The 14,491-nt window shown below is 39.2% G+C and overlaps 2 protein-coding genes across 10 annotated transcripts in view; one reads left to right on the top strand and one right to left on the bottom strand.

Moving 5' to 3' along the window:
* LOC136101075 (uncharacterized) overlaps positions 1 to 14,491 on the top strand; it is a 42,745-nt gene that overhangs the window by 15,416 nt on the left and 12,838 nt on the right. Inside the window, exons 2-4 of one of the 2 annotated variants that reach the window (XR_010651303.2) lie at positions 2,532 to 2,652; positions 3,174 to 3,295; positions 13,922 to 14,192. The gene's annotated coding sequence lies outside the window, so the exon portion shown is untranslated. Of the gene's footprint in view, positions 1 to 2,531; positions 2,653 to 3,173; positions 3,302 to 13,921; positions 14,193 to 14,491 lie in introns of both variants that reach the window. The other variant, XR_011738851.1, reaches the window with a different exon arrangement.
* MAPK10 (mitogen-activated protein kinase 10) overlaps positions 7,028 to 14,491 on the bottom strand; it is a 161,352-nt gene continuing 153,888 nt past the window's right edge. For 7 of the 8 annotated variants that reach the window (XM_071807961.1, XM_071807958.1, XM_071807959.1 and 4 more), the window contains one exon: positions 7,028 to 14,093. In XM_071807961.1, the coding sequence (XP_071664062.1) occupies positions 13,951 to 14,093 (143 nt within the window). In that variant the 3' untranslated portion in view covers positions 7,028 to 13,950. Of the gene's footprint in view, positions 14,099 to 14,491 lie in introns of all 8 variants that reach the window. The other variant, XM_065836863.2, reaches the window with a different exon arrangement.

Here is a 14,491-nt window from a genome sequence, read left to right as displayed (position 1 = left end):
CATCTGATAGAAACTCACTGCCTGAAACATGACTTACTAGATTTTCTTTTACAAAAAAATTAGCTTGGTGAATTAATTGCAATTTCAGTTTGTTGCCATTGCAGTAAGTTGTTATTGCTCTGAATGCTTTCCCATTTAATACCCTTTTGTGAAGAAAAAAAATACTCTTGTGTGCACTTACTATATTATGTAGCTGTTCCCTACATATTAGCTGTAGATGACCTACAGCAGGGGTGTCAAACTCATTTTCATCGGGGCCCACATCAGCCTCACAGTTGCCTTCAAAGGACTGAATGTAATGTCAGATCAATGAAAATATTAATTCCATTCATGCACTTCACCATGAGTGCAAATTCATTAGCTCCTGTGCTGGTTTGACTGAAAATCAGTTAGCTTTCTTCTTGCAGTTAGAAGTCTTTCTTTTTCATACCTAGCATGCTCATTATTTGGACTTATTTTGAGAACAAGAGATAGCACCCCAGCACAGGGCTAATGTATTTAATTGCTCTGACCAGGTCTGAGAGCCAAGGACATTCTGAGGGCTCTGCCATCTGCATCAAGAGCTTGACTGACATCCAGATTGATCAATAAGAGTATTCCATCCCATTGGCGTCACGCACCATTTTTAAGGAGTCAATCTCTTCCACTTTGGCTCTCTGGCTTCTTGGGCACATTCTCTTGTGCGTGGTGGTTTTTTTTAGTCTTCACTTTTTTTTGCAGGAGCTGGGGGAGTCTTTGGTGCAGGACGTTTAGTCCAGCTTTAGCTGTTTTGCAGAGGCCACTGGGCCTTTCTGCCTTTTTCCTCTGTTGGTGACCGGGTGCTGCTTGCTAGGACTGACTACTCAGTTGTGGACAGAGTTCGTAAGGAATTGCCTTGAGTACCTTTTATTTCTATTTTATGTATATATTTACTAGTAGCATATTAGTATTTTGTTATTTTATTAAACTGTGTTTATCTCAATCTAAGTTTCTCCCTTCACTTTTGATTCGCTCCCCTGTTGAGGGGTGGGGAAGTGAGCAGCTATTGTGGTTGTACTGCTAGCTGGGGTTAAACCATGACAGTTCCTCACAGCATGATTGCAATGTTGATGCAGTAACGTTTTTTTCTTTACTTGTAATACACTTCTTACAGACAACGTAGCGGGAGTTTGGATGTAATCATAATTTTAAGAGGCTTCCCTGACACGATGAAATGGGAGATGTGATAATTACTGAATGCTATTGTCTTTAAGAGAGCTCATTTCCTGAGCTAATGGAGTAGCCTCTAATAAATAAATGCACTACAGTTTAAAAACAGAAGATATAAACTGTATCACTTGACAAGATTAAAGTTTTCTAAAATGTTTCAATGTTTGCTCTGTGGGGGCACATCAAGTTTAATTGTTTAGATCTAAAGGAAAGTTTAGCCTGAATCAGTATTACTCACAGTAGTCATATGTGATTTCTTCTTCAGTGACTCTTGACTGTTTCCACTGCTAAATAAATTGTTATAGACAGAAGGACTAATTAATATTATGATACGGTTAATCCCTCTCTAGTTTGGTGGTATGAGGAATAGCATACATTGTTCCTGGGTAACAAGGCAGATATTGCTTCTTCCTTACACACCACACTGGACATAATACTCCTCATTCTCCCAAGTCAGTAACACTGGGAACACTGAGTCAACAACAGATTCCAGTACCATGGCAATATATATATATATTTTTTTTTTAGGAGGCAGTTACCATTACAGACGTGTAATTACTTAATTACTTTTTCTCCAGTTTCACTACCTGCTTTTCTTTTTTTTAATCTATAGTACCTCAGTAAGTATAGGTGGAGTGGCTGGGGAGAGCCCATATACCATCAGGGCAGAGTCCAAGGAAGAGGAGTCCTCAGAGAACAGGAAACAGAGACTGACAACATCTTCCCGTTTGGAATTGCTTTGTGTTAAATACAGTAATTTAACCAGAAAAAGGTTCTGCTCAAAAGCTAGTGTGCTAAGTCAGAAAGCTCCACCTTGCTCTTAAAGTTAACAGAAAATGAAGGAAGGCATTTTAAGATATGGTCCAAAGAATGCCTTTCTGTTAAAGTGGACAAAAACAGGGGAGGGGAAAAACAAAACAAAACCAGCAAAATGAAACAAACAAACCCAAACAAAGCATCCCCCCACTCCCAAAAAGAAAAAAAAACAAAACAAACAAAACACCCGACCCAAACAAGCAAACAAACTAAACAAAACAAAACCCAAAAAACAAACAAACGAAACACCAAATGAACACACCACCCAAAAACTAGAGCAGAGATTTCTGGAGAAAAGAACAAGGCAATTTCCCAGCATGATAGTTTTGTCCATTTGTACTGCTGTCTGATGGTTGAGCTATCTGAAGGGAAGCGAAATCTGCTCACGTAGCACGTCTGCTTGGGCATATCTTCGTGTGCTGTGTTGGAAGAAGTTTCACTGTGTAATTTCATCTTGGACACAGACCAGACAGTTGGAAATTTATTAAAGGTAATTGCCTAAACTCTTTGTGGCCTTTTACTTCCAGGACTCCAAACAGTTTTGAAGAGATTGATGGTGTCCAAATCTACCCATACCTCTGATTGGTTTAACACCACAGTCATCTCCTGCACTACAGGGAGCGATTTACACACATTTACACACAAAAGGTATTGGAAAACAAAGAAAAATTAATTAAAACTTACTGAAAATGTAGAACTATGCTTTGTCCAAGAAGTGCTCCAGACCACCAAGTACATGATGAACTGTCCAGGGTCAGCCTGGCTGGAGAAGAAACGCAACAAGTGGATGATTTAGAGGCTGGAGGGTGCACTCAGTTCTGCTCTTGCTGGAACCTTCAGCACACTTTTGCCCTTAGGTGGCACTCTGTCTGCATCGTGCATCTTCCTTGCTCAAGGGAGCAGCTCTGCAATACGATGTTCAGAGGAGGAATGGGAGCGCAACATTCAACTGAGATAAGGGATCTGATCTGACAGCAAGTAGAATGTGGAATAACCATGGTTACCTTCCTCCATTGGTTAAAAAACCAAAAAAAACAAAACAAACCAAACAAACAAAAAACCCAAAATAAAACAAACAAACAAAAAAAAACAACAAAAAAACCACCACAAAACTCTTTTCACTACACGCTTTTGGTTTTTGTTTTTTGTTTGTTTTCTCACCCCCCCAGATAAAGGATGTTCCAGTGAAATGGTTGCAATGCAATGGAAATCTGGTGTGGAATCACAATCTGCCTGGATTTGCAGTCCCTCTGGATTTGGCATTACACAACAACGACAGAGAATTTTTGCAGTACATGTGAGTGTTTATGTTTGTCTCTGTGCTAATTGCTTAAAAATCCAATGCTAAAAGTGATGGACAGCTTGGTTATCCCGTCAATTTGCTCATGCTAGTAATTATGGTCAAAAAGGGAAATTAAAACTTCCTTCATGTATTTCAGAAATTACACGTCACTGTTGGCAATTATTTTAGCAATACATTCTGTAATTTTATTGCCATGTCCACTGTCTTCTACTTGTGACAAAATGGAGTCAGAAAACTAAAATTGATGAGTACAGTTGTGCTGAAACCTGGCCAGCATTCTCCCACTGACCCCGCTGCAGCCAGGAGCACAATGTTGTATTGCTGTGTTGTTCAAGGAGCTGTTACTTTTCTCCTTTCTGGTGAAACAAAGAGGAAAGGACTACACACTGCCAAAACCAAGTGCTGCCGTTTAGGCAAGAGAATCATGATAATTCTCCAACTAACTGACATTTCAGAAAGACATACACTAAAAATCTCAGGATTCCTGCTCTGGGAACACAGCTATGCATTCTCATCTGTTGAATGGCGTAAGGCTTTTGAAGAAGAATTTGGACAATGTGCTGGCTGCTTCAAACTCTGAAATTCAGTGGTATTTAGTCCTGATGTTTGATTCCTAGACTATTTCTCAAAATGTTCACTGATTTTAAAACTAGAGCTTCATCCTTCAGTCCACTCAATTATAATCTGGGCCCTAGAGTACGGCCAGTTTTACTGAAGAGAGCTTTTGTGCATACTCTGAATATATCTGTGTACAAACTCTGTTAATTCTGGATTAGGTTGACTTTAAGAATCTTGGTTCCCACCCAAATGCCTTTCACAAATCTTCCCTTGAAAGGCAGGTTGCTTCCTGGGAAACAGCACCCTGTGGTGACATACCTCCAGAACTTTTACTTTTGCTATTAAAGTACTTAGGGTAATTATTTATATTTTTTAAAAGTGACCATTTATTCTATCTGTGATTTGGCATTCTGATGAGAATGCTTAAAACAAATGCTTTCCCATCTAAAATGGCACAACTGAACTGAAAAGCTAAGACTGCTCCAAGAGCAGGAAATATCTTCTAGAGAATACTGAAGACTAATCCAGTAAAGCATGGGCATAAACATGTCTTCCGAGACAAAAAATTCCAGGGTTAATCTTTCTGAACATTTGTTGATGACAAATAAAGACTTACAAGACGTTTTCATAGCATCTGCCAGCAATTTCTTAATCACTAACACAACTTAATCTAGTAACATCAGACAAGTCTTTACCTAGCTAAGGTTAACAGCAAGAAGGAGACATTTTATGGCTTTTTACCTCATCAACATGCTAAACATTAATTCTTCTGGAAAATGGAAGGGGTATTTTGTTGCAGTGGCTACTTTGTAATTTCGGCTTCCTGAGTCTGTAAGAATAGGAGATAATTCTCTGATGTTAGATGTGAAGTAGAGATAGGGAGAATTTCACACATTTCAAATTCAGACTAGGGAAACGTTCAAAGCCCCCATTGTCAGTTCCAGGTTTATGATGCTAGAAAGGCTAAAACCTTCCAGATAACAAGAGTCAGCTGCTCCCCATAATGGGACTGACTTAAAAAAGCCCCAGTCTACCCATTAAGTAGAAATATTCAGAAAGAACTCTATTTTCTTCAGCACCCTAATTATCATTCCATACGTAAGTGCTCCTAGAATGTGGACAGAACATCATCCAGAAACATCAGGAGACAAACGACAGTTACTCCTTCCTAGCAGTCAGTTTCAAAATAAGACAAATACATTAGGAAATCAGCATTAATTTAACGAGCTGAGCTTCCTCCCTGGCTCCTCACACTCTGCTGATAATCATGTTTTCTTGGAAGCACAGCAGATTTGCAATTCAGGCTCCCAGCTACGCAATTAGCAGAAGGTTTGGGAGAGCATGTTGAAAAGCAAGATAATCTTGGTCTTTATCTGCATGTACTTCAAGAGTCCCAGCCACAGAGAAGTGAATGGAGCCTGCAGAACTGCTGCTTTCCAAGCACCAGTGCCAGCACAGAGCCAAAACCAAACAGCCTCTAGCAGAGGCTTCCACAGGAGAAGGGAAACTTCACCTCTGCCATCGAACTAGAAAGTGAGCCCTACGTACAGGTCACAACAGCCATACATACTGTGAGGGGACTGTGACCTTGTCCCAGCGTGTTTAGAAGAACCCCAAAACCCCATGCGACCATAGCGAACGTTCATTCGTTGGAGCATCAAGGTTGTTCACTGACCTTCATTCCGTTCATTTGCCCCAGGTGCAGAGGGAGGTTTGCAGAAGTGCTTCATCTCCTTTCTTCAGCTCTGCTTCAACACATGACAATTCCATTGATTTGCTACAGCTCAGTGTGGAACACATTCTCCCCCTTACCAAACAAGAGGTGTTTACGCTGTCACACAAACCAACTGAAGAAAAATTCCAAGGCCGTTCTGTTGCTACACAAAGTACTTCCCGTTGAATACCAAGGAGCGTTATAGGAGAGATTGGCCTTGTCCGGTTCAAATACAACTTCAGATTTTCTGAAATTTAGAACTCTGGGTTATGTGAAGGCAAATTGCAGTTACAGCTTCAGATCTGGATTCAGTGATGTGTAAAATCACTGAAATATGGTAATAAAAACTGAGTCCTGAAAAGGGCAGAACTCTCAAAAAATATGAATATTCCATTGTCTCAAAAGGTACCCAGTAAAACAAAAAAGCTGGTCCCTATCCTTCCCATTTTGCAGTAAGAATCACAAAGCCAAAATTCCCTAGCCACTGTGAATCCAGAGGTTTGTATTCTATATTGTAGCTTATCCAGTCTCTGCATATACAAACCGGGAGAAGAATAAACCTTGAAAATTTCCTGTTTTAACAAGTCAGAGCAAGAGTACCAGCTCTGCATAGTATGTTTGAAATGGCATTTAAGTACGACCAACCGTAAGAATTTCTTCCGTTACAGTGCTTGCAAGTCATTCTTTTCTATAGCTTCTCCACTCTTCAAATTGTTTCAACAGAAAGCTATTCATGATTTTTCATCTCTATACATGATAAATCCAAACATAAAAGTGTCCTTCATGTATTACAGCTTGACTTGCTTGGCAATATAACAGGCACAGATAGCTTGTCCAAGAAGTGAGAAAAACAGCAATGTTTTCTAGAAGGCAGCACTTGTCTCCCTTTTATTCTTTTTCACTTGGAGTGTTCAACTTTGTGAAAAATCAGTCTCCAAATAGTTACTGCAGTTTGTATGTTGGGTTTGGAGTTTTAGTGTTTTTCTACCCTCACCCTGTTTTGTTTTTGCTGGTTTGGTTTTGTTTCACACTTCTTTTTTAAAGGGGGCAAGAGATGGGAGAGTGTGATAGCTTTTACTTGGTGTTTTTTCTTCATTCTGTCCTGCCATGTGGTCATTTTCCCCCCCCAATATTTTTAGGCAGTCAACCAGAGGAATAAGCTCTAAAGCTACTTGAAGACAAAAAGGTTGAGTGTCATGGGCAGTAAGATCCCTTTACATTTCTGTAGTGCTGTAAATGCTTCTTAAATGAATGGTGGTAGACATGATTAAACCTATGAAGCATATCAGACTAACTGGATTCTGTAATCCTGCCAACTTCCACATGTTTACAGCTGGATCTGTGTCCCCTAGCAGAGGCTGAAGGAAAAGGAATAAGATGCCAGGAGAACTGTACAAGCATACTTTGCGTCTTCTTCATTGATACCCTTCATGTCATTCAAACAGGACTCCAGAACACACTGTTTTAATTAGCAAAGCTTGTTTTAAAGTAAACAACACAAACACTCCTTATAGAACAGTCACCGGCTCCCCTGCTAGACATACAGGTTTTTTTGGCAAGATCACATTCAAACAGCATGAAATTCACCTCTGTGCACAGCCTTCCAGCAGGCCCCCACACCGCTTTACCTTCCACTTAGCTGCTCTGGGTAGGAGCGAGTGGTACGTGGGATAAGGACCAAAGTTCACTACAACTTTCCTCCCCCCACAAAAAGATAGTTCAAATCCACATCTGTAAATATCAGCAGTTTTCCTCACTATAAGGTCATAAAGGTGTAATATAGGCGTCATGCATAGAGTACATACCATGTTTCAGCTGAGTCCTGTCCCTGCATGACTTTGAGCCCCAGTGAAAGTACAAATGCACAACACACGTGTGATGAAGCCCTCGATCAATATGGTTTGCTGCATTGTGCTGTTTATTGGGAACAAAGTCATTCAACTGACAGGAGTCAAGACAGCAGTGAGAAGGTTATCCTCATGAGGAAGCTCTGACAGGGTTCCTCCTGGCACATGGGAGGACACGAGATTCCTTTCTTAGTTCAGTAATTGCTAAATGAACAGAAATCATCGATGCAACATTGATCCATAAAAACACTGATGGCTGAGACCCTGTTCTCCCCTGTACTACAGAGAGGGAACAGCAGATGGTCAAAGAAAAACAGGGTAAGAACAGAACAATATGGAAATAAGGTTGGTTCCATAACAAATGTCACTACTGCAGTCCATTATGCTGACACTGGTGATCCCTTTCAACTATAACTGTGCAACAAAATCGGACAGGTCTTGTCTTCCAGTCTTGATACCGAACTGTTGCTGCTGATGATTTTCTTTTGTTGGTCAAGTTTTTTGTTCGTTTTTTTTTTTTCTTCCCCCCCTCCCTACCCCTCCCCGCCATGTTTATCAACATTGATACATTACAGATCTTGTTAGTTATACTTTGAAGTCTGATCATGCAGAACTACAGGCAGGTGCAACTTAGATCTTATCACAGGATGGACATGGCAAGGTGAACAGTTGTTTTTGCTAGTTAAGATCTGGAGCTTTGTTACTGTTGTGGCTTTAATGTATACTGGCCATAAGTCCCACTTACTCAATTTACTAAATATACATGATTCTATATGTACAGTGAAACCTCCAGTACCCTCCTGTTCAGCATGTGACTTAGGAAAAGGTCAGAGGTCAACCATATTTAGGCATACAGCAGCCTTATTGTAAAAGATTTACCAGAAATAGTGTGTTGGATTATTACATATTAGTTACAGAGAAAGGAAAATATTCAATACAGCTATTTACATTATAAATACCTTGCTTTCCAGAAGACAAGAATGGCCCTGTTCAGGGAAAATTAGCAAAAGAGACAGGCTTACCTGTCTGAAATGATAAGCATGGTAGGGATACATTTATTTTCCAAACTGACTGTGTCTTCCTTCAATATGTGCTTTTCAGCTTTTCACACTGAGTTAAAAAGGCACCATTAGCCTCAGTTGAAGTTTTTCAACATTCTTTTGTCAAATCAAACCCTCTTTATAACTCAAACTTGCCATAGGTCACTGAACCTGAACAGAAAACAAGTTAAAGCAGTTCACCTCTTGCAATCAGTAGTTAATTTTAAAAAATCAAAAAAAAAATAGGCCACACTGGCAAGTTCTTAATACACTAAGGTCTGTTTTCCAGCTCATCGGTGAAAATGACACATTCACCCTTTCCCCACCCCTCTTCCAAGCATTTTACTAATTAAGAAATTACATATTTGTGGAATATTCAAACGTGATTTTCTTATTGTGTGTCTGAAAAAGATCACCTTGAGCTTGCAATTAGTGAACTGTGTCCTTTGTAAATTGGTGGAAGTTCAAATAAGCACAGCCGTCAGATTCTTGAAGATGTCTGATTATGTTACAATTACGCTCTTTATCCACACTGAGAACTTGAAACAAATACAACACAGGTTCTAAAAATCACATCCATATGTACCCCCTCTCTTTCCTACGCACACATATGGATGCAAAGAAAAACAAAAGCCTAAACTTAAAATGAACCACTAACTCAGACTATTTTGCCAGACAATTGAAAGTCTAATTCTTCCCTGCAGGTTTGCTTTCATATTGCTATCCCTACAAGCTGACAGAGATTGTTGCAAAATGCCTTTTTTAAAAGATTTTCATTATTTTTCATGTTCAAATTCACACAAAATTTTAAAATCTCAATAAGCATGAGGAAAAAAATATAGATCTGAAACGAAAATAATTTTTGATCCTTCGAAATACTGCCAGGTGTTTAATATAAATAAGCTAACATTGGCTATTAAAACTTATTTTGAATTAAAATATTTCAATTACCTTTTCTAAGGATTTTGGGACACTCAAAGCACATTTGGGAGATTTGCTGAAATGGACTTTCTCAGGCAGTTCTAATCTTGAACATTAGCATATTTTTAATGAGAAAATACATTGGTGGAAATCAAATCACTGGTGCTCACTGACAAACATTAGAATACAATCCAAATCAGTTAAGTTGGACTACTTTGGAAAATTTCCTAAAGGCACTCCAGCAAGTCTAATTTCTTCAGTATCATTAGCCCAAAGCTGGAAGGTAAAGCAATATATGTGAAGATAAACCCATATGTATTGATCTATTATTAGTTATAAGTTTAGAAAAGTGACGCAGTGACATGTTTATCTGTCTTGTGTAATCTCCAGAAGCCAATATCATGCAGGAAGTGGTGATTTCCAGAGAGAAACCATCAGTGCATCAGGGAAGTAACTGATCAGGCTTTCTGTGGGTTTGTTGTAGTTTCTTTGTTGTTGTTGTGGTGGTGGTTTTCTGGTTTTGGTTTGGTTTTGTTTTTTTGGACAAGTTACCATACTTGCACTCCAATCTAAGCTCCACTTTACATAATGCAAGCTTGCTAAGATTTCTGAATCTATCTGTACCATGTAATCCTAGATAGGATGGGAGGATTCCCAATAACAATGCGATTTGCATAAATTGGTGTGTGACCAACTCAAACATTTGAACTCTCTAAAGATCTATTACATTTAACTGGAATATAGTCAAACCTCACTATTTCAGCTATCAAGCCAGTATCTGAAAACTGATTTAAAAAATACAGAAAATTTTTGATTGAAAACATGCATAACTGTGCATCAACTTGAAGCAAATCAGTACCTCGTCCTCATTTAAATTCATTAGTGAGAAGGAAAATGGAGGGAGGGTCTTTTAAGAGGAATTCTGACCTTATTTTTTTTCTTTTTTAGTTTCTCACACTCTCCAAAAGCATGCCATCTGAAAATGAAGCAGAAATATTTTGCAGCAACTTTCCTCTCTACCTCGTCAATGCTGTTTTTTTGCAGCTAGAGCTCTGAGCAGTCACTGAGAGTTAACCTGCTGATGGCCATTTACATGACAAGCCACATGGGACAGAATTTCTTATGGTATTCAGGCACTTAAGATACCAACAGGCTCTTCAGCGTATTTTCAAAAATACAAAGGTGTCCAGCTGCCATTCATGCTGATGGAAGATGTGCCACTTCTGGCATGGGCTTTCTCATTGCCCCTTTAGTGCCTAAATACCTTGGAGCATCTGTCATAGATCTCTTGTTTCCCACTTTCCTATACCTCTGCAGTGGTGGCAATTATGTTTACAGCTGCAAACCTCAGAGAGTGAGGTGAAAATTGTACCGATTTTTCTAAAGTGTTAGCTGGCAGCGCTGACTTCCTGGCACAAAGCAAAACAAAGGATAATATTCCTCTTTGATGACCACTACATCAGTTTGGACATACAAAGAACTATTGCTTTTCTTCACTGATGGCTTTTTTCTAGTGTCCAATGTGGACAGCCCCAAGTCTCCTCCCCCAGATAGAGCTTCTCATAAAGGAGACTAATTTGAGGACAAAAAAAGAGATGCAGTAATTCTTACAGGTCCCATTTCAGCAAGGCACTTAAGCACATGCTGATGTCAATCGCTGCTAAGCAAAGGACAAGAGCACATCCTGGTTAAAATTATGTCAGCATCCCTATAGTCTATGAAAGGTTTGTACAAGCACTGGTGCTTAGTGGAATCAGGGCTTCTGGGAATAAAGCTGTATCGCTTCCCTGCTGTGGGTTCAGTTAGTGCCGATCACTAGGACACCTTCTGTGGTGACCAATTCTCCAGCCAGCACTCAGGAACCCAAACAGGACTGAATTATACCGTGGGACTAAGAGCAGGTTTTTTTTGCTTCACTTGACAAAACATGGGAGATCTGTAAGCATCTGTCTACTATAAATGGCTTCTCTGCTATTGCTCATGCCGCATCTCCATAATATGATTATGAACAGTCATTATTCTTAGTTTCTACATTCAACATCTGTGGGGTTTTTTGCAGTTTTCCTTATATAACATCTTTGCCTCTTTGACACACTTGTTGAAATAACACACCCAAATTTTGCACACTAAGGAATGTAAAAGAGGTCATAGTAGTTATCTGAATATTTTTAATATATATCTATGACGAATTATATCTGGAGGCGATACATTTCATTATTGCTAAGAAGTCACCCTTGGTGTTATTGCCTTCATACCTAGAAAGCATTGCTGTTTACCTTTCAATACTTTCATTGCCTTTGAAGTAAGAGTTACATCACTCAACAATGATTTGATGTTTCATGGCTTCAGAGAGAATATTGCTAAATATTTTTAGCAGTAGTAAATTATTGCTTTTACAATTACTGCTCTGAGTTTTTAGAACATTATTGACTTATTTTTATTATGAAAAGAGATTTCCAGAGAAATATACCAAAAATATACGTGGGGGGGAAAACCAAACCAAAACAAAAAACGCTGAACACAAACACACACCAAAACAACCAACATTTTTTCTATGGCAATTTTGAGACACCTCAGACTTAGCAATTCTGAAATTACTTTATATCCACTTAATTTTTATCTCCCCTCACCACCTCACCCTGGAGAAAAGTTTCTTTCTTTGCTTTCTTCCCTTTGAACAAGATCTGACTTGATACTTGACTAGAAAGGCAGGCCTGTAGGACAGCTAATAGTACAGTCCTATTTAAGTACAATTATGAATACCTAAGAATTAGTGAATTTAAAATATCCAATAATATATTCTAAACCACCTCTCTCTTTGACATTTGGGAAAGCATTGGAGCATGATTTGGCTAATTTCAGTTTACCTGGCACACTTTGGTAAGAAGTGAGATGACTCAGATTTTAGTTCATTTCGAACTCAAATAATGATGCCCTTGCAGTGGAAAATGCTAATTGTTGTTTTGGCTTGAAAAATGTACAGTTCTTCTGAAATTGTGTGGAGATTTGCCATTCTCTGGTAAAAACACTTGCTTTTACTTACAATTGGGAATACTACTACGTGTTATTATCTGGCAAAATCAATTTAATATTCAGCCACTGTTGGGTTCTTCGGAACTTGTTAAAACTGCCTAAGATGACCCCTTCAGCCCAGTGCCCTAGCTGATTGGTATCCTTTGCTATTACTTAAAGTACACTCTGGCTCTTCTCCATGTAACACGGCTGATAAAACTTCCTGGGGAATCACATAATTTGGCGCAAGCAAATGAAGAGATAAAGTCCCTAGAGAATGCAGGCTCTCTAAGTAGCAGAGATCCCTGCAAGGGAATGATTTAAAGGGAAAACAACCTCTAAGCTGCAAACATACACTAAGAAGGAGTGAGCGGCAAGTATCCTTTCTGTATTTAACCTAGTAAAGATCTAGATGTAAAATAAAGGCTAGTTGTGCATGTCCTTTTGACCATAATCTGCCCGTTGCCCAGCCCTGTCATACACCCTACCATACAAACATACACATAATTCATAACAGTGAGCCTATCTATGAACTAAGATGATAACTCACTTAACAGTAACAAGAAAAGTTGCTTACTGAGATAAATCTTCTGGGTTTAGACACGCTTTAAAAAAACCTTCATTCTTGTTCCCTGTAGCTTACAAAGATATATGTGCTTCCTTCTAATCTGGCCTTAGCTTGGCATATCTGCTCTAAAAATCAGAACAACAAGTCTTAACATTTACAAACAAACATTTTTTCTATGAAGCTCTGTGGCATCTTCTTTCAATACAAAGTGGTTATTATTTCAAAATATATACAACTCTCAGCAGAAATTTTGGTGCTACATCTTCAAGTGTCTGAGGGAGCCGCAGTTTAATGTGGTTATTTACACTTCCACAAATCCTCATACAAGAACGTATGAACAAGCAGAGAGAATATATAGTGGTAATATCCCGTATGTAGTTCACCTGAAATGGGCCATTTAGTTGTGGAGTGCACACTTAAGAATGTATGCAGATGTGCATGTCCTATAGGCACACAGTTGCATACACTGCCATAATTCTATCGGCACGTATGTGTATGTGCTATTCACATATGAAGAAAAATGGATGTATATCCTTATTTGCCTAACTGGGCAGAAGATGACAGAACAGAGAGTGAAGGCAGATATACACTTGTATGTTGGAGAGTGGCTACTGCGCACCTTGTCATGCCAGTGAGAAAAGGAGAGTTGCAGGTTGCTGGTTTTGCAGCCATTGATTTTACATCTTATGGGGAGGGGGTCAAAAAAAGGATTTTTCAGTTCCTTTCCACACCCCCTCCCCAGTAAGCATCGTTGGAAGAAGACCAAAGCAGAGCAACTATAAGTTAAATATACACTTGCGCTTAGCTGCATTACATAACTCTGTAGGAGAAGCAGGTTGAAAAGCTTTATTTTTTTTTTGTTTGTTTCATTTAAATCTTTGTATTTTATTTCTCTTCCTTTTCATCTCTTAACTCCTGTTAATTTTTCCCCCTAAATTACATCATCCTCTGAAGAACGCTGGGTTTCGCAGGCAGGCGGCTAGTCACCTGCAACAACCGAGGGGTCCCGCAGAAGCTTCCAGGCTGCTGTCCGTGTCAGACGCCAGGGTTTGATCCGTGGACATGGATGAGATGTCATTGACAGATGAGGATGGAGGGAGGCTCTCACTGCTGTTCACTGCTGCACCTGTGCTACGAAAATGAACACCAACGTGATTAAACCCGAAACCCCAGAACTTCTCGCAGTTTAAAAAGCAAAGGGTACTTACCCTGTGGCAACAGGCATGTAAGTACACAGACAATTTTAAACAATGGCAAACATAAGCAGCTATACAAACTTTAGGCATTGGATGATATCAAATATTTCACTGGGGAATTCTTTCTTTCCCTCAACAGTCTGTTTCGAAGAGGTATAGCTCATGTTGTGTCTATCATTTCAATTCTTCCTAGCCTTCTTAGAGTTAAAAACCATCCAGCAATCAGAGGTCTGCTAGGATCACACAGGTGACAGGAAGATTAAAAAAAGCAAACCCAGTCATCCATAGTCTCTCATAAAACCCCAGTTTTCTTGTAGGTAGTTTAGTA

Source organism: Patagioenas fasciata, chromosome 4, assembly GCF_037038585.1.
Source record: "Patagioenas fasciata isolate bPatFas1 chromosome 4, bPatFas1.hap1, whole genome shotgun sequence".
Classification (NCBI taxonomy): domain Eukaryota; kingdom Metazoa; phylum Chordata; class Aves; order Columbiformes; family Columbidae; genus Patagioenas; species Patagioenas fasciata.
Note: the sequence above shows the minus strand (reverse complement) of the source record. Positions and strands in the feature narration are given on the sequence as shown.